This window comes from Plectropomus leopardus, chromosome 23 (genome assembly GCF_026936395.1).
Source record: "Plectropomus leopardus strain MGB_pleo_1.0 chromosome 23, ASM2693639v1, whole genome shotgun sequence".
Taxonomy (NCBI): Eukaryota; Metazoa; Chordata; class Actinopteri; order Perciformes; family Serranidae; genus Plectropomus; species Plectropomus leopardus.
The window spans coordinates 5,303,289-5,321,621 of NC_142198.1; the positions used below are offsets into that span (position 1 = coordinate 5,303,289).

The 18,333-nt window shown below is 39.6% G+C and overlaps 1 protein-coding gene across 3 annotated transcripts in view; it reads left to right on the forward strand.

Moving 5' to 3' along the window:
- The window catches only part of nrxn2b (neurexin 2b), an 883,386-nt gene that overhangs the window by 288,444 nt on the left and 576,609 nt on the right, over window positions 1-18,333 (forward strand). For all 3 annotated transcript variants that reach the window (XM_088073122.1, XM_088073124.1, XM_088073123.1), the window contains one exon: window positions 4,722-4,739. In XM_088073122.1, coding sequence (XP_087929248.1) covers window positions 4,722-4,739 — 18 coding nt within the window. The remainder of the gene's footprint in view (window positions 1-4,721; window positions 4,740-18,333) is intronic.

The following is an 18,333-nucleotide window of genomic DNA, read 5'->3' on the forward strand; positions in this document are numbered from 1 at the left end:
AATGTAATCAGCTTCGAACATGTAGATTTACTCTCAGTTTTAATGATCTTGGTTGAGATACTTGTTTTCAGTAAACCATTCTCTTCATGGGTATTTGGACTTTGAAGCAAACTTTAGAATCACCAGTTCCAGGACCCTGATAGAGTGCCAAAGGAATGAGAACCCAGAAATAATTATAATGGGGCGGCATAACTCAATAAATCATAGAAATTGGTCATTTTGAAAGCACTAAATTTGGCCGGTCTTGATAGTTGTATTGGGAACAAAACTGGATATTGGGTCATCGCAAACTCGGACTATGGTGGCCGTGGCAGCCATTTTCCAACAGCAAGCTATCTCTCTTAGCTAACATTAGACACTAGCATCAATTTAAAAGGCAAGGTATTTAAAAATAGCCTCACCACTGCAGCTAGGTAACATAAAAACAAGATGAACTGTGTTTTTACAACAGTTTGTTGCCTGCTAATGATCTAATAACAAAATTATACACTATAAAAAGAAACTAGTGGTTTCAACTTAAAAACAGCTTTTTTTTTTTCAAATGGACTGAATTTGAGAAAACAAGTTGGGGTGAATTTATAATGATTCAAAACAAATAAGCTTTTCTAGTCAAAAAACTTGATTGTAATTCAGTTGTAGCCTATTAGTTTAGATAATAAAATAATAAAAATAATAATAAAATAAAAATAAAATAATCTAAGTATAACTGAGTTACTTAAATTTTGTATACAAAACACATAACGATAAGCTGGGTACAATTCATAACAGTGTGCTAAACCAAATCTGGCTGCTATTTTGCTCATATGCTTCTGTGTGTCTGTTTCTTATTTATTTTTTTAACCTGAACTGTGGACATCCACAGTTTGTCCCTATGTGTCCTTGTATTGTTCTTTTCCTTGTGTGTGTGTGTGTGTGTGTGTGTGTGTGTGTGTGTGTGTCGGTGCTCGGCGTCTCACTCATTCATGTGTGTCGTGTTCTCTCCACACTCCTCTCTTTCAGCGTATGGGTGAGAAGGGTTGACAGTTAAGCGTGCTGAGAGAGAGAGATAGAAAGAGAGGTGTGGAGAGTGCGGTAAGAGATGGAGAGTAAATCGACAGCAGACAGGGGTCACTACTTCTTGGCTCTGAGACTGAGTCGCAGAAAAAAGAAAATGGCTTGATTTTCCAGTGATGGCACCATGGTCACAAAAAGTTACATGCATTGTTCGGTGTAATGAGGGGTATCATACAGTGTAGAGGGTGTGAAAAAAATAGTAGCTCGGCTAACAAAAGCCCACCAGCCTTGGCCTTTATGTTTCCTTTATGAAATACGGAGCACCCCCAGAAACTGTTGATGGCATCCAGCTGGTGGGTTATTTACTATACTATGCGGGTCACTAGAGACTTTATAGCTCTGCCCCTTGGTCCTATCAGCCCTCCAGAGTGATATATCATCAATAAAATATGGTCACCCTTCTGCATCCCACACTGTAAAGATGGCAGCTACCATAACTTTATATTTGTACACAGCTGACATGATATGATATCACATGGGAGTGTCTGTGCTGCTTTGTACATCTTTGTCTCCTTTGGCGTGCTCGCTGTAGCCTCAGGAAAAGTGGAAAGGCTTGATAGATGAGCTATGTTTGACCAACTATCTCTTAATTTGTTATCTTTGCCTTCTTGTCTCAGTCACACACACACACTGCTCGCCGCCGTCATCGGTTCTACCCCCATGTGTTTGAGCATGTTTGTTGAAGTCGGAGCAAGCAGGGGCAGCTGATACCACTCGGGAGCCGGAGACATTCTTGTCAAAAATCCAAGATATTAACAAACAAGGCCTGGGAGACTCAGACCTATTGATTGTGTTCATTTCTCTGGCACCTTTTCTTCCTCTGCCTTCATCCACCACTGTGGACATTCAAGCTCTGTCTCAGCTCTTGTGCTTGGACTGTAGATGAAGAACAATGTCAGCACTGCGAGGCAAAGCGCCCTGCGCTCCATCTGCTCTGGCTGAGATTCTTGACTCTGCTCCGTGTGTTGGGACTGAAGAGGCTTCTTTTCACCTTGGACATGGAATTGTAACCATCTTGCCAGTGAAGACGAATGCCGATCCTGGGCCACTTTGTTCATGGCTGGCAAAAATATGCTGTAAGGGAACTCTAACCATCAGCTCAGTTGGCAAAGGTGTAAATTACCCTGTTCCTGACATTGTGAATTTGAGAGAGCTCCTGAACTTCTATTTTTTTAATACACAGAGCCATTAAAACATTAAAAAATTAATATTTTTCCCTCTATTTAATGAGAGAGTATTTTCTAATCCGTGCATTGAAAATAGCATTATTAAATTTGAGTCATTCATTATCTAACCAGTAATGTAAGGTTACACTTATTACAATGTCACTTTTGTTTTTTGTTTCAAAAAAAAAAAAGAAAGTGTATTTGCACACAGGTAGGAATATTCACATTGCAGCTATTCGGTCATACTTATGACGCGTTATTATGGATCCTACTATTGCGATTGGCTACTCATTATATTGAAGCATTGAGGTCAGTTACACAGTTACGCCCGGGACACGCTGCAGCGTGTGCATTGCCGAACCTTTTGTACTTTTTTTTCTCAGTGCCTGTATTAACAGACTAGAGCAGGCACACTGTAAGTGTGAGCAGAATGGCTTAGATGCAAAATATTGAGATAAAAGGAGTCTCGCCTATTTTTTCTGTGTGACTTGCAGTTTTCAGCAAAAAATAGACAGTGGAAATATTTTGGGGGGGTTCATTTATATTGACATATTGCCACTTTTCACTATAATTTCAATGTCTAGATCACTCAGACATGAAAAAATATCCATAACTCCATCCATAACACCTCCTGTTTCTGCTTCAAAATAAAAGCCTTCTGGCAATGTTTCTGTGTGGCAGACAAAATGCGTTTTTATTGTGAAGCATTTGCAAATATTTGTAGTATCAGCTTTTAACTATGGAAATACAGTAGTTCTAGCAGTTCAGCGAGGTGCTGCTCATGCAGGTAGTGTGGCTCAGTTGTCAGAATAAGAGCAAACAAGCCATAATCAGGACTAATAATAGCCAAATTGGAATCCTCTCTGGGATTAAAGAGATAGATCTATGTGAAAAAAATAACAAATGTACCGCCAGAAAGTCAGGTGACATAGTCACAGTCCATTGAGTTAGTAAGATGTGATGGATGAATGAGGGAAGCACAGGACTTTCACACAGGAGGTTTGTGTCCATTGTGAGTCAAAGTTGGCATACTCTTTTCAGCCTTTGTTTACTTTTATTTTCATGTTTTAGATTTGTTAAGCTGTTGAATGCACACTGTGTACATACATTTCAGCAGAATAGTTCAATAGACCAGTTCGTGTGAATGCCATATTTCGACTTTACGAGGACATCCAGGACACCCTGGTGAAAATAGCCACATTTGGACACTTGGATGCAAATTGCATGTGCCAGAAACAAAAGAAATGACATTTGTTTTCCTTAATCAGTCAGGTATTGCCATATTCTGTCTTGTTCACACATCACAAACAGTGTTTTAGAACAGAAAATAAGGACTGTATCTCCTGGAAAACTGTGCAGCTAATATAGTTTTCAACAGGTCACTAACAAGGGTCTAAGTGTTATACATCTCCAATTTGTGCAGCAGGTGCAGATTTTTTCCCTTGTGTGTGTTTCAACTTTGCTGAAAAATAAGTTTTGCTTCTCACAACTTAATTGGATGCACCTCCGCCCCGAATTGATCTTAACACCTAATGTATATTTGCTTCAATACGTAACACCTGCCAACAGCTCCAATCTTTAATTAGGAATTTGACCCTACAGCATGGATCAATATTGCAGATGAGAATCATGCATTTTTATTAAAAGTTTTTTTAATGTTTGAATCATCTATTGAACACTGGAAGGAATCCAAAGGGAGCATGAGCCAGACGATGTTCCCTTTTTATTAAGCAGTGTTGGGAGGTATTGGGAGGTCCTTTGAGTGTCTTCGTAACTTGCCAATCCTCCATACAGCTTATATCCTCTTTTTCAATCTATCACGCTGTTTGACTGACAAATAAGAGCCATCACATGTGGATTTGTCATGTCAGGCAGAATCCTAGGCCCAATCTGCATTTAGTAACTATTTCTTGATTATTCTGTGTATTTTTGCCACTAAATTGTCGAAATCTGGGTTCTGTAATTGGCCTCTTTTTGCCTTTAATTTGCTATATTATTCCTCTAGGTTGCTTTTGACTTGCTTAATTAGATAATTCTGTGTTTTAAAAGTCACAAATACATGGTAAATGCAGTTAAGGAGAATATTATTTTAGAGAACCCAACAACACAGTGTTTTTTTTAATGAGTTTGAGTCCTAGGAGGAGTTATTTGCAGAGTAGAGAGAATGTGAATGTCAAGAAGTTAGCTGTTGCCGGAGAGGTCCTCTTATGACCTTTAAGACTTGTTTTATAAAGAAAATATGAATGCTGCCTTCTGAAAATACCCGGTAGTTGTTTTCCTCCACCATCTCAATTAGCAGCTCTGCTGAGGCTCGTGTGGAATAGCACTCTGGTAGACATCTAATGCTAATTGCAGCCTGACTTTTCTTTCTCTCCCAGTGCTATTATACCCCCATTTTGTCATAACTATCTTTTGGCGAACAGGTGCACTCGAGTGACATTTTGCTTTGCTCTTTGAACTGATCCATCTTTTCTTTTTCTCTCTCTTTTTCTTTCTCTGCAGGTGACTCATCTCAAGTCGGTAAGTCAACTATTTTCTGTACTTTCTGCCACCTATGCGCGTTTTTTTACATGCACTCAATCACCCCTCTGCCAAAGGTTACGGACATCCGCAATGAATTATCTCTTTTAATTTCAGCTGGTGTGTATAGGGAGGCATGAGGTGGCATTTTTTCAGTTGATGTGATAACCAAGAAGTGCCTGCTTCTCATTCCCAATACTGAGATAGTAATTGATAACTTCATATATTTTCATTTTAAAAATAAGTTTATAACCTGTAGTTCATGCACACCTGAGGGTGCATAAACTTGTTAACACAACAAAAACAAAGAAAAATTCAGACTCTTCAAACATTCTTTTTGTTTTGTTAGTGAAGTGTATCAATAAACCTCCCAATCATATTTTGAATTTTATATAACATTTTGCCTTAGAATTTAAATTAAATGCTTCCGCACACACACAGCGATAGGGTAGCCCACACACACGGCTAGCGTTACATTACAGTTATTAATGAGTTTGATGACAGAGTGAAGTGTTTTGGGTGTGAGTTTGCTGGGTAGACACTGATCATTTGCTCGGAGGACAGCAGCTCTGGACACAGTCCTTCAGTGCTGCAGCTTGCCTGTTTTTTGGCAGCAGGAAGTTTGTTGATCTGATGGGGAGTCCTAGATCAGACCATCAGTGAAATTGTGTTGTCTTCCTTTGAACCTGTGGAAGACGTTGACACTTGTGATGACATGTTTTGCTCTCTAGTCAGCGTGCTGTGCTTGTTCTTCCTCTGATTATTTGTGATTATTAGTGGCTCACAAACCAACTTTAAAGGTGTACCACCACCTATTGTACTGGGTTGTGTAGATGCTGCCCTTTTTAAAGAGTAACTAAACCCCCAAACCACTTTTTTCATTTGAAAAGCAATATATATGGATATTTAGTAGTGTTGTTGATTGATTCAGGTCGAACTCTTGACATTTGAGTACGAAGTACTGGAATTCTACATATTGTGTATAAATATGCATAGTGAGTGCTTTCCAAAGGTTGAAATTGAACAATTTTGCTATTGGTCTATCCCAGTAGCAGGACCCTCTATCATCATCAACAAAACCCCCTGTGAACCACCTTTCTGGATTCGCTTACTCAAATTGTGTTTGTGGGGGTAGGAGGGAGGTGCTGTGGATGGAGAGGGCAGCACGATTGACTGGGCTTATTGTAGCCCTCCTCCCAGCCCTGCCTGTTTTTGAGACTATTTTTTACATTCCGGGAGGAGGCACTCACACGAAAGTGGGGGTTTAGTTACTTAAGTCAATGAAACCACTCTGGCATTGTAGACCCAATATGTAGCATGAATCCTTACATGTATAAAATGAACAATGAAACTGCAGAACATTCTGTGCCATTTTCCCCATCTGTCATTTTCATTCTCTATGCATTACCCGCTATTTGATATTGTCTACTACATTACCTTTCATTTGTTTATACGGTATACTAAAGGGGGAATTTTCCAAATATTTACCATGTGAAGACAAAACTCTTAGCTCTTACCTTGCAAATCTCATAAACTGCATTATTTTCCAATGTAAATGCAAATTTTCAAGGTTTCAGCAGTGACTAGCCAGTTTGGGGACAATTCTGTTTGCATAACATTGTATTGTACAATGTTGTTCCGCTGCAGTGACTTCTCTATCAGGATCCAAGATTCAATGAGTTGTCTCTGTGTCATTTTCAAGTTCATGAAGTTTGTGAAAGTGACTCATGTAGTGGCTAAGATGCAGTGAATCACATTTAGAGGTATGGATTTCAGCTGTGTACGGGGTTATACAGTGTTCATCTGCCTCAGGTGGATTTTAACGCTGTGCCTATCAGACTTCCAATCTGTGTGGCTGAGTGCTTCCCATGTTTGAATGGGACTGTTGGTGGCAATTGAGACGTACAGTGCATATCCTCACTAGTATTAACGGCTCACTTTCCTTTAGCTAGCTCCTCCACGTTGCACTAAATTCCAAAAACGACCTTTCTGTTGAAGTAACTTATGAGAGGAAAATGCAAAGTTATGGGCAAATTCCATTACATCCTCCATGTTGTTGTGTATCACGCCAACAGTGCTCTGGACCATTAAGGCATTTATTAAAAACCTTTATCTGTAAATATGCTGACATGTCACAGTACGCTAGCTTTCTATCAGCATATCATTTAGAACCGGTGGGGGTGGGCGAAGGATGGGATTGTAATAGTGGGATGAGAGCAGAGATGGACAGACTAATGGGACGTATCAACACCTCGCACAAACAGCGAGAAAATGAGATTGGTAGAGTTTAAAAGTCTCGCTCACAGCACTTTGCAGCAGCGTACTCCTGCTTTAGTGATGTGTCAGTGTTATCGCTCGCCTCCTAATAATTAGCTTTGTCTCGCCGCAATACCTTCTATGCATTATGAACGTGCTATAGCAATCAGCAGAATGTGCAGCATGCAATGAGAAATACATGCAGTCGTGATAAAGAAAAGTTTTTAACCAGTCCCCCGGTGCATATTTTCCCCTGTGCTGATAACTCAAGCTCCTGATCCTTATATAAATAGTTTTTTGTGTGCTTGTCTAGCTTTGTCCGGTGAGGGTTTGTCCAAGAGGTCTGATGTCGTCTGAATACTAATGTGGCATTTTGTCTGTCTGCGACAGCTTGGGAAGCAGGCAGGGACTGAAGGTTTGGTTAGGGACATGTTCACCCCCGGGGTGCGGTGGAGAGTGAGGACAAATACCACACCCATTCCTCACCACCCCGCAAGAATCAAGATCCAGAGAGGGATGAATGAAAAAACTAATTAAAATTTGATCTGGGGGGGCAGTGCAAATTGAGTTTCATCTTTATTAAGACCAGTGGGCAAAGAGGAGGGAGATAATTCAGTTTTGCTTTTGAGATACAAGCTGTGTCAGTCTGCAAATTCAACATGGTACTAGCATGTGTGCATTTTTTACCATAGAAAAAAGAATCCACAAGCCTTTAACAATACATTTACACTATATTAGTTTGGAGTCAGACGCATACATTGTTTTTTTATTTAAAGGAAATTCAGAATGACTGCTATTAGATTCTTATTTATTGGCTGTTTAAAGTCATATTTTGCAGTGAGTCAGTCTATAACAGCATACGATTGCAGGACCATCTCTGTTATTGGTCTAACCATTATACAATAGTCTCTTTAAAAGAGGATAAGTAGTGTAACATTTAGCTAAATCTCACACACTTACATCATTCCTTAGAGTGAGTCCAAATGTCACATCCAGCTCCACACTAGTCAAAAAAAATTGTCAACCAATGTTGCAAAATATGTCATCGCTGGAAGTTAATGTTGTTTTTCTAGACAGTCAAGTTTTCTTTTCCCATTCACTGCCAGGTTTATGAGGCGGGTAGTGGCAGAGGTAATTGTTGTCCCTTAGATGTAGAGGCAGGCAGGCACACTACAAACACAGATCCTTATCCCACCGCTGAGTTTCATTCTGACTCCAAAAACTGGCACTGGCAGAGGCAGAGACATCTTTCTGTGCACATCTCTCTGTCTGTCTCTCTCATGCCTTGTTCTCCCCGGCTCAGATGATTAGCATCTCTCTTTCCCTTTTTTCTCTCTCCCTCCCTTGAATGCCAACCTCAGGCTAGTCAGAGCCAGCAGAAGCCTCTTCAAGCTGCAGTGGGATTGGCCTGCTCACCACACATGGTACTGAGGATGCTCAGTGAACCACACATCTACAATTAGGATGTGGAAATAAGGGATTCAGGCTCAGTGTTTGGTGGGGGTTGGCACTTAGTAGAACACATAGTTTTCTCTACACTCCTTGTCTATAATATTCAGTAGTCTGACAGATCCTCAGAAAATGTGACAAAACCTAGGGCAGTTTCTTTTTAAATTAAGCCATACATCTCCCAAAGTCTAGCATTTCAGGCTTTGCACGTTTGTGAAAAATCTGAAAAAGTCATGGAATTTGCAAAAAGCAATTTCCTGGCTTGGATTTTTTTTAAACCAAATATATATGCTAAAAGATTTGGAAAAGTCATTAAACTTTGTTTTACAAATCTGTTTAATGACACATGATGTTGTCAGGGTCTGTCTGAAATTTGAAAATCCAACAGTAATTTCTGTTTTTAAAGTTTCTGGCTATGACAAATGGTTTCATTTTTGGTGATGTTTATAGAAAATATGCATATCTTCTTTAAAAGTCACCAACAATATTCAGAGAAAGAAATTAAAGAAAAAAAGCACAAAAAAAGAAAACGCGCCTTGAGATGTTTTAATTCCTACAAAAATAATAAAAAATAATGGCATTAATTAAAACAAAGTAGAGCCATTTAAAGTTGTATCCCCCTCTCCAAAGCCAAAATAAAAACACAGCTCCCTCCCCAGTGCTTAAAAAGTGACATGCTTCATTTTTACACCACCTCATCCCCTCTCATAAATAACAAATAGTCCCTTAGTTAGATTTAAATATTCAGTTCTAATCTTGTTCTGAATGATTTTTTCTTTTTTTCTTTCTTTTAAAACATTTATTTTAAGAAGGTTTACATTGCAATAAAAGGGACAATAAGGAGTACTGATGGTTGTTTCAGACAATGCATGGTCTTTAAAATTTGCCTCAGAGTCATGGAACAGGCATTTCCAAAGGCATTAATTGGAAAAGATGTGTATAAACCCTGAGAATTGTGTATTTATTCACAGTTGGGGAAATTCATTATGGTGAGCTAATACAGGCATGAAGGAACAGCCCCACTGTGAACATTGAAACGCTTCATAACTGTGCAAATTTATGAATTTCTTCCATCACCTTGATCATTAAAATGACACACACTGGGGCAATGTTCTGTGTGATAGCCGTGGCCTGGCTACTTAATTGAACAGGTCTTAAACATCAGCCACAAATGTGGAAACCAAGACAATAAAACTGCTCTGTTTTCCATGGAAACGCAACCGGTGCTTAAGTCATTTTCCCCACCTAGTGATAAACAGCACAAAAACAACGAGCACAACAAAATGGCTGATCTACTATATAACTCTTGAGCCTGTGGCCACATTTACATACTAGAGCAGGGCGGTAATGAGATAGCTACCTGAGATAATTAGTACTCAAGGCATCCGGCTCTCGTCCTCTACCACAGGGAACCAGTTTAACTCACTACAATTAAATGGCCACTCATTTGCTCCATTTGAGGCACCATTTATGCATTTTTATGCTCCACTGTGTCTTAACACAACGGTGGCTTAAGTAGCGGAAACATGGACCAGGAGATGTGCAAGGATACGTGGATATATAGATTGGAAAATGAGAGACAGGCATTGAGGGGTGATAATAATTTGCGTCCCTACTGCTCTATTTAAACAGCCTTTTCTGTGGCATTGATATGCATCTCACAGTCAGTCTACATCCTGATTAGCTGGATTGCATTTGCAAATGATGGAGAGATGTCTCTTTCTCGTCGCATGAGCATTCTTTTAAAACTGTCAGTGGACACCTTGTTTTACTTCTCTCCCACGCACGAATATCCCAACAGGCTGTTTTGACAGGGATGTTATTCTTTGATCCTGCTTCCTCCTTTTTAGATTTCTTAGTATGTCTTTATTGTTGCTATGCAGTTTATGGGTTGGGGGTTTGGATTTAAGGTATGCAGGCCATTGCCATCATGATATTCATGCAAACGACAAATACATTTGCAGGGTTCATACTTATCATGTTAATCTTTTTAATGTGATGTAGTACATGAGCTGACTGTGTCATTTGGAGCAGGAGGGGATGATGGGTAGCGTGATATCTACGCGGGGAGCCTGTCAAGCTGCAGACCACTGTTTGAGGCCAACGAACATCAAATATGGTTGTGTTTAACATGACATTGCTGCGTATCGCTGCATTTTCTGCTTTGGTAGTGCCATGAAAAGCAGTTTTCTGCAGAAACACTGCTGGATTTCCTGCCGATGCCATTGTGTAATGATAATGTGAGTGTAATATAAAAAAATAAAAAAAAATGCCTTTTGTCACCTTGTAAACTGGCAATGCCCAGATTTTTTTAAAAACACAAAGGAAAGACTTTTCTGCTTTAGGGCTGCTCATATCTAAACGTGGCCTAAAAGCACTTGTTTTTTTTATATAGAGATACATATTATTCTAATTATATTATTCTATTATATTTGTATTCATAGTAATGCTGTGTCATGTAACTGGGGTTTAGAGTAACATTATTTCTTGCAACTGGGTTGTGAGAACACAGCACCATCACTCAGGATTTTAGGACAGATGTAAAAACAAGGTGCAAAAGGAATTGCATGTTTGTTTTCCCCAGTTTATAAAACCATAAAGGCCTTGCTCTGTATTCAGCGTGACTATGGTGAGGCTTAGAAAAACATCATTAACACTAATGGCAATAAATCCTGACTTGTAGAACGTTAATGTTGCTGACAGTGACTGTGTAACTGCTCTGCTGACTTTCTGCCTTTTTTTTGAAGGCTGGAGAAATCCCTGACATGGCAATCACTCAAACCTACTGCTGTTATATTTTATCCTTGTCTTGTCTCAAACGAATAAATTAAACCGTAATATCTTGACTGCTGAGAAATGGCGTCGGCTTGTTATAAATGATGGCGTGTCGATAGTGTGTGATTGTTGGGCTTCGTGTATTCAGCTGAGCCGTGTGAGGCTACACACCCAGAATAAGAGATGGAGAGCGCTGCTAGATCTACATTGGTTCCAGCATGTGAAGATTAACGGCGTCCGCTTCCATTAGCCTCAGAGTAATTGTTAAGACAGCAATGAACAGTCCATAGCTCTAATCCTCAAATCAAAGAGAAGTTGCACAGACCACCAACATTCAGGTTTGATTTCCTTCACTCAAAAAAGAAAAACATGACTTAATCTTCCCATCTTATTCAGAGATCACAGCAAAGAGGAGACTTACTTCCTGTATTTACTAATTAGCGAAAATTTAAATCCAGTTTCTTGAAACACAAGGGAGTAACTACAGACTTGTTAAAGTAATGCAAGCTTTAAAACCTTGATTTTATGGCAAAGGTGCCTAAATTTGAAGATTCTCTAACTCACAATAGTGTGTGACATACTGTACACTGTGAGGAAAACCTGCATCTCCTGGGAAAGACTTTAGGAGTCTGAACTAAAAGACGGATGGTGGGGGAAAAAACAGTATACAGAGATGAAAGGTTCAGGGAGAACAAAGCATGTCAGGGAGGTGAGCCTGGCGTGTGAGTTGTTTTTGTGCATGCAGTGTGCAAAAACACTCTTGTAAGACACTGGCAGAACCGTGCAGAAGCAACACAGAAAAAAGCAGGAAAATGCACGTTCAGTATATCATTCCATCTAAGTCTAACCTTGCAGCTCATCACGCCTTTGTTTATAAGAAGAATGTTGCAACCCTTTATGTTGGTGTCCAGTCAGTGTTGATTGGAAATTGAAATGATAAATTCTTCAGTGTGTGCTATATTGACTGGGAAAGTGGAGTTCTCAGGGCAATGCTTATGCACCAGGATTACCAGCATTTGGCCCAACTACTGACGCCCAGTGAAAACATGCAGCCTGCAACATGGACACGCGACGCAGCACAACATGCACGCATTACACAGAATATAAATTAGGCTCAGGCAGTATCTAATTTTTTATACCCTCATACCTTCCTTAAAAATGTCCTGAAGTAAATGGTATATGACAGTAAAAGTGTGCCGCATTCCAAAGAGAATGAAACAGTCTAGGTTACTCTTGTCAGTAGTCGAGTTAGTAAGTCCATTGTCCCAACAATCACCAGCTCTGGTTTGGTCAAAATAAATCCTTAATTCACCAAATTTGATTGAAAAAACATGCCGTCATTCTCCATGCCGTTGCTGGCTGGCCGTTTACAGTCCTGTAACTTCTCTCTCCACCGGTAGATGCTGCTGTGTCTCTTAGCTCAGCTGCCTGTTCCACCAGTTGAGATAAGAGCCTAAGCACTGGTGGTGCGTGCTGTGCACTACATGCAAGTTGTATAGTTGTATATTGTCCACTGTATATACTCTGGCTTGAAATGAATAAATCTGAGTAGGCCGAAACACAGTTAAAAAAAACCCCAAAACAAAAAAACAAAAAAAAAACACAGTAAAATGCACTCATATTTTAGGATGCTAGTTCCTCTGTTGGAAACGTAACAAGTTTGTGAAGGAAATAGTTAAGCGTTTTTGAGCGGCCCCTATCCAAGTTTAATAGCATGTAGTTCTTCCTCACGACTACATCACTAACGTCAAATGAAGACACTGAAAGGAGGAAGAAAAGAAAGATTGCGCAGCTACTGCTCTCTGCTTCCTCTGTCAGTAAAGCACACTAAGGATTTTATTGCTTGCTACCATCAACACTGGTGAGAAGTCTACATAAAAAGGTGTTGAATTTTTTCTTTTAAGTGGCACAAAGATGTACTATCTCTGTTCAAATTTCCTGTCTTGCATTGATGCATGCAATGTCCCTTGGCGTTTTTGGCAAGCCCGAGGCTGAACTTCATTAGAGTGCTCGGCAGGCTCATTGCAGATCGATTAAGTTGATTTGACTCCATGAGGGGGAAGAGAAGAGGGAAAAAAGGGGCAAGAAAAGAAAGGGCAGAGTAATGTGGTTTTATTATGGGAGCAGCAGGGGTGTTTGCTAAGTATAGGGCCAGGCCGCTGCTGTAGATGGGCCCCGGTGCCCTGTAGCTCCTCAGCTTAGAGGGAGCGTTCATTAACAGCCACAGCTTATTACCAACAGCTGGTGCAGGGTACTGCCCAGGGCCTATCGCATGCATTACCACACGCCATCACACACACACACACATCTGTACACTTTCACTCTCATGACCTTAAAATTGACTATTTATTCCCTAACTTGATTACATTTGGCCCTTTTTGTTGATGTATATGATGCTGTGAAAGCACGCTGCAAACAGGAGATAAGAAGCATCACCGCATGAGGCTTTCTTTTTATTAGAAGACACTTTGTTTTCTGTGGCCTGAATTCCTCCAGTGATCACGCTGTTGCTCTTGATTTCCTGTTGATCTGCCTGGATTTTCTTTTGGTCACAGCAGTGTAAATTCTTTGATGGTGGATATATGTTTGACTATAACTGCACATGGCTATTACACACTCCTTTTCTTTTTATTCCCACAAAACACCCTGCTGTTGCTGCTCCATACAGACTGATGTATCACCTCGATAGGGTTTCATAGAGGAAATATCCTTAAATCAGTTGCAAAGAGCAATAGTTAGAAACCTTTATGGGATCCATTCTCCCAATAAAAAGAGAGCATAAAAACTGTGGAAATAAACATTTAATATGTGAACATAGAAATTAAATTTATTTTCCTACCATGAAGCAGATCCGAAACACAACTTTAACTGTGGAACCCTCAAGTGCTCCTTCACAGATAGGTGAATCCCTTCACAAACTCAATCTTGTTATACCTCTCTGCCGGCAGTATCTTTCCTTAATATCCATACGTCCGATTCTTGTGAACACAGTATTTCGAGAATGCCTTGAGAGAATTTTCTTGGCAAAAAACTTCCTAATGGACTCAATAATTAACTAATTGGCACAAATATCCACTTTGACACAAGGTTGAACTGATTAGAATCTGTGTTGAAATATAGAATTTCTTTGCTGCCAGGCTAAAAATGTATATGAGGCATTCATGCTTTAGAATTTGTAGCTTCTTTGCAGCGAGATTTGAAGCATTTTGACTATTATGACTAAACATAGACATGGATGTAACCTATAACTGCAACTTAACTGCGTCATGGAGGCATACAACTGCAAGGCAGTAGTACTAGTTTTCTCTTTAACACACTCACAAACACACATATACAAACACTGACAGCATGACTGTGGGTCTGAGGAGGTGATTGCAGTCACAGTCAGCAGCGAAATGTCCACTTCTGCAGACACTAATCGACTGTGTGCACACACCTGTGAACTCTGCACCGCAGCACTGTGAGGAGATATGTGTGTTGACAGAGGAAGATCATGTCCATTTATTGTTCGGCTTGAATGTGGTTTCATTGAGTCTTGTGATAATATTGTGACTCATGTGTTGATGAGTCCGATGGAAACTAAAGTGAGATTAATTAAACCGACAGGAGAAGCAGAGGCTATTTCGGCAAGGTTAAACGCCATGTGTCTGGAACTACGCTGACTTTGACAGTATTGAAAATAACTTTGGTTGTTGATAGACAGCTCCGGCTGATGCACATGTTAAGCTTTTTGCTTGTTAAGTAATTGTAGGTCATGATCAGTTCCCAGCGAGACGCTGCAGTAGCTCTCAAAGCTGAAAAGTGAATATTAATGACATGTGTGTAAACCTCCTAGGCTTTTTTAAGGGACTGGTAAATATTCACAACACTTCCTGGGACATTTGCATTGATAATACAAGAAGCAAAAACAGTTGCACTATTAATTCTTAATTGATTATAGATGAGGAGGGTTTGGCTCAATGAATATGTATGATGTAAAGTATTTAAACACATTTTTGTCAGCCATTTATGTAGCCATGGTATAAATGTGCACAGCCACAGTTTGCCACAAATGGATATTAACATGCCCTAAATGAATTGTATAATCATACTTATGTCTGCATCATCAGTCTTAACAAGCAAAATCACTGCAACAAAGTACAAGTTCACTGAGTGTGTGTCACATTCAGGTCATAGTTTGCTCGTTACAATTACCAATGCTGGAGTTCCATATCCTGAAGCACTCGCATTGGCAATCATAAATCCCACACCCTGTGTCTGTAAGTCATCATCAGCAGTGACATCTCAATCTTGTCAAAAAGGTAATCAATATTGGAATAGAGTGAACTAGGCTCATCTCAAAAAACACAGACAAAGTGGTTCACTGTCTAAAAAGTAATGAAATATAGAGAGAGACAAGATGATGAAACAATCGAAGGCACAAAAAAAAAGTTAAACTCACAAAAGCAGTTTATGAAAATAATACTTATGAATGCACATTTGATTGATAAATTAAACAAAAAATAAATAATCACAAATGTTCAGTTGAGTGTCCAAAACCTAATAAAATAATAATGAACATTAGATTAAGACAAGATCGATTTGATTTAACTTTATTTATCCCAAGGAAAGTGCCGCACAGCAGTTGCAATACAAAGTAAGAGGAGTGCAGACACAAAAGCATGCGGTAAGGAGTAACATAACAAAGTAGAGAAGCAATATATTGCAAATACAAAATACAATATATAGCAATTTAAATCCAAATCTAAACTCAATAACAGTAAGGTGCAAATAAAAGAACTGCTTCACAGTGAGGTTCAAAATATCAAATATAGAAACTAGATCACAATAGTTTGAAGATATAAAAGTAGCTAACAGAAGCAATGGGAATAGCTAATAATAAGGTTCAAACTATTTTTAAAAAAGCCCTCGGTAAGGCGCAAAAATATAACTAAATAGCTAACAATAAGGTGCAAACAGTAAGGTGCAAAGGCACAACCAGTGTATATAATACATTCACTGAGATTGAACGTCTCCATTTTCTCTTTTCATTTCCTCCTCACTGCATCACACTTGCTCAGCTCCTTTATACATTGTAATTATTTTCTTTCTTATTAATACCTATTTCTGTGTGGGATGCAACTCTTCTTGCGCAGGTAACAACAAACAAAAACAGGGGCTAAAGTGATGAAGCACAGATCTGTGAAAGTGAAAGTTGCTCTGTACTCTAAGATATAAGGACCTTTTGTCCAGGGATTTTTGCTGGAGGACCTGATGGCACTTGTTGCTGCAGCAGATACCTACAGATCAGTGGACTGAACATAAATGATGTGCTGGAGGTGTTTACAGACTGCACACAGCTTTGACCGGGTTGGCTGGTGTACCTTTCTCATCCAGACTTAACCGTAAATACTCCAAAAAAGGGCAAAGGCATTTTTACTATTTTGGTTCTCCAGTAATGTTATCCCTTCCAGTCACAGTCGCCATTTTCTCATATCAGCTGCCTGTACCACTAGTACAGACTGACCTCTGATGGTGTGTGCTATGCACTACATCACCTCAATACAGCATCTTTGTATCAGTTTAATCAAAAGATGAACATCTGTTTTTTTTTATATTACAGAATTCGACGCCTTTGGGATTTCTAAATAACCCAGTATAACGTAATTCCATGACTGGTCAGGCCTAGTATGCATTTCTTTGTGTGAACTTAATGAATAAAACAGTGATGCAGCTAAATCATACATCATTATGACAGGCACTGAGCCTCTTGCATATTTAGCTTCCGCACAAACACACTCTTCCTGTTTCACTATCTTGCGTAAGCTTTAAAACGGGTATCAGATCATAAATTGCCACAGCAGGGATCTGATGTGACCTGTGCTAATGTAAAAATCAGATTCTGTCCTTTTTTGTGCTGCAGAGACAGAAACGAAAATATTATTTCTGTCACTTACAGGGGGACTGGTATAAGGGCTGCATTGTAGACAAAAACACAAGCTGATGAAAGACGGATTAAAAAACATTAAATACTCAGATAGAGATCAGTTCCTTTAGGTGTAGCACAGTTAAACTCAATGTACTGCCCGTGGGCCAAATCTGGCCCTTGATAGGGTGCCAGGTGCCCCTCCCCACACACACAATTTAAAAATAAAGTCATTCACATGGGGAATTGATTTGTACTTTTATTATACATACGGTGCCAAAGTGCATAAAAAGGCATCAAAATAGAGCTTGTTCATTAAGAAAAAAAATGGCAGTGGAGAATTCCCTGCACCCCTACACAGAGCCAAGACCCTAATGTTCCATAATCCTCAGTGTCCTAAAGTCCTAGAAACACTGCAATATGTTTGAAGTGTCATAAAATCCTAGAAATGACCTAAAATATTAGAAATGTCCTAAATCTGTGAAATGTTCTAAAATTCTACAAACATGCTAAAATTCTTGAAATGTCCTTAAATCCCACAAATGTCCTATAATCCGGGAAACATGTATGGGGCTGTTGCGAGTGGCCCCTGGCCTCCTGTCATTTTGCAAAAGTGGCCCCTTTCTGGAAGCAAAAATGTACGAAAATACGCTACTCTTTAATTGTTCATTTTGGCAAAACATTCATTCCCTACCTTATCCTACTGTTACTTTAATCATTGCATCCTTTGAACATTTAATTTCCAACAATAAAGGCAGAAATGGGTGACAACATACCCCATTCTCATCCTCGCATTCCCCCGTGAGCTCCTGGGGCCCTCTGACCCCTACATGCTGCAGCTGCTGTGTATTAGTTAGTGATAACTGCTCTGCGGTTCCCAGTCCATGGTCAGCAGCAGCCCACAGTCGGCCTGATCGATAAGGAACCCGATCGGGGAGGATGAGGCCCATGAATCAATCTGTCTGGATATGAACCACGACACCCATTAACACACACACACAGACACACACTAACAGTATGCAGTATACAGTATGCTTCCAACCATATGTAAGAAAAATGATCCACATGTGGACCACCAGCATCACCACCGCGATTCAGGTGCACAAACACAAAGGCAGTGCCTAAATTATCTCAGTTTACGCAGCTATAGAGGAACTGTCGGTGATGTTTCAAATGACGTCAGTTCCCTTAATGAGCTTTTTCAGCTCT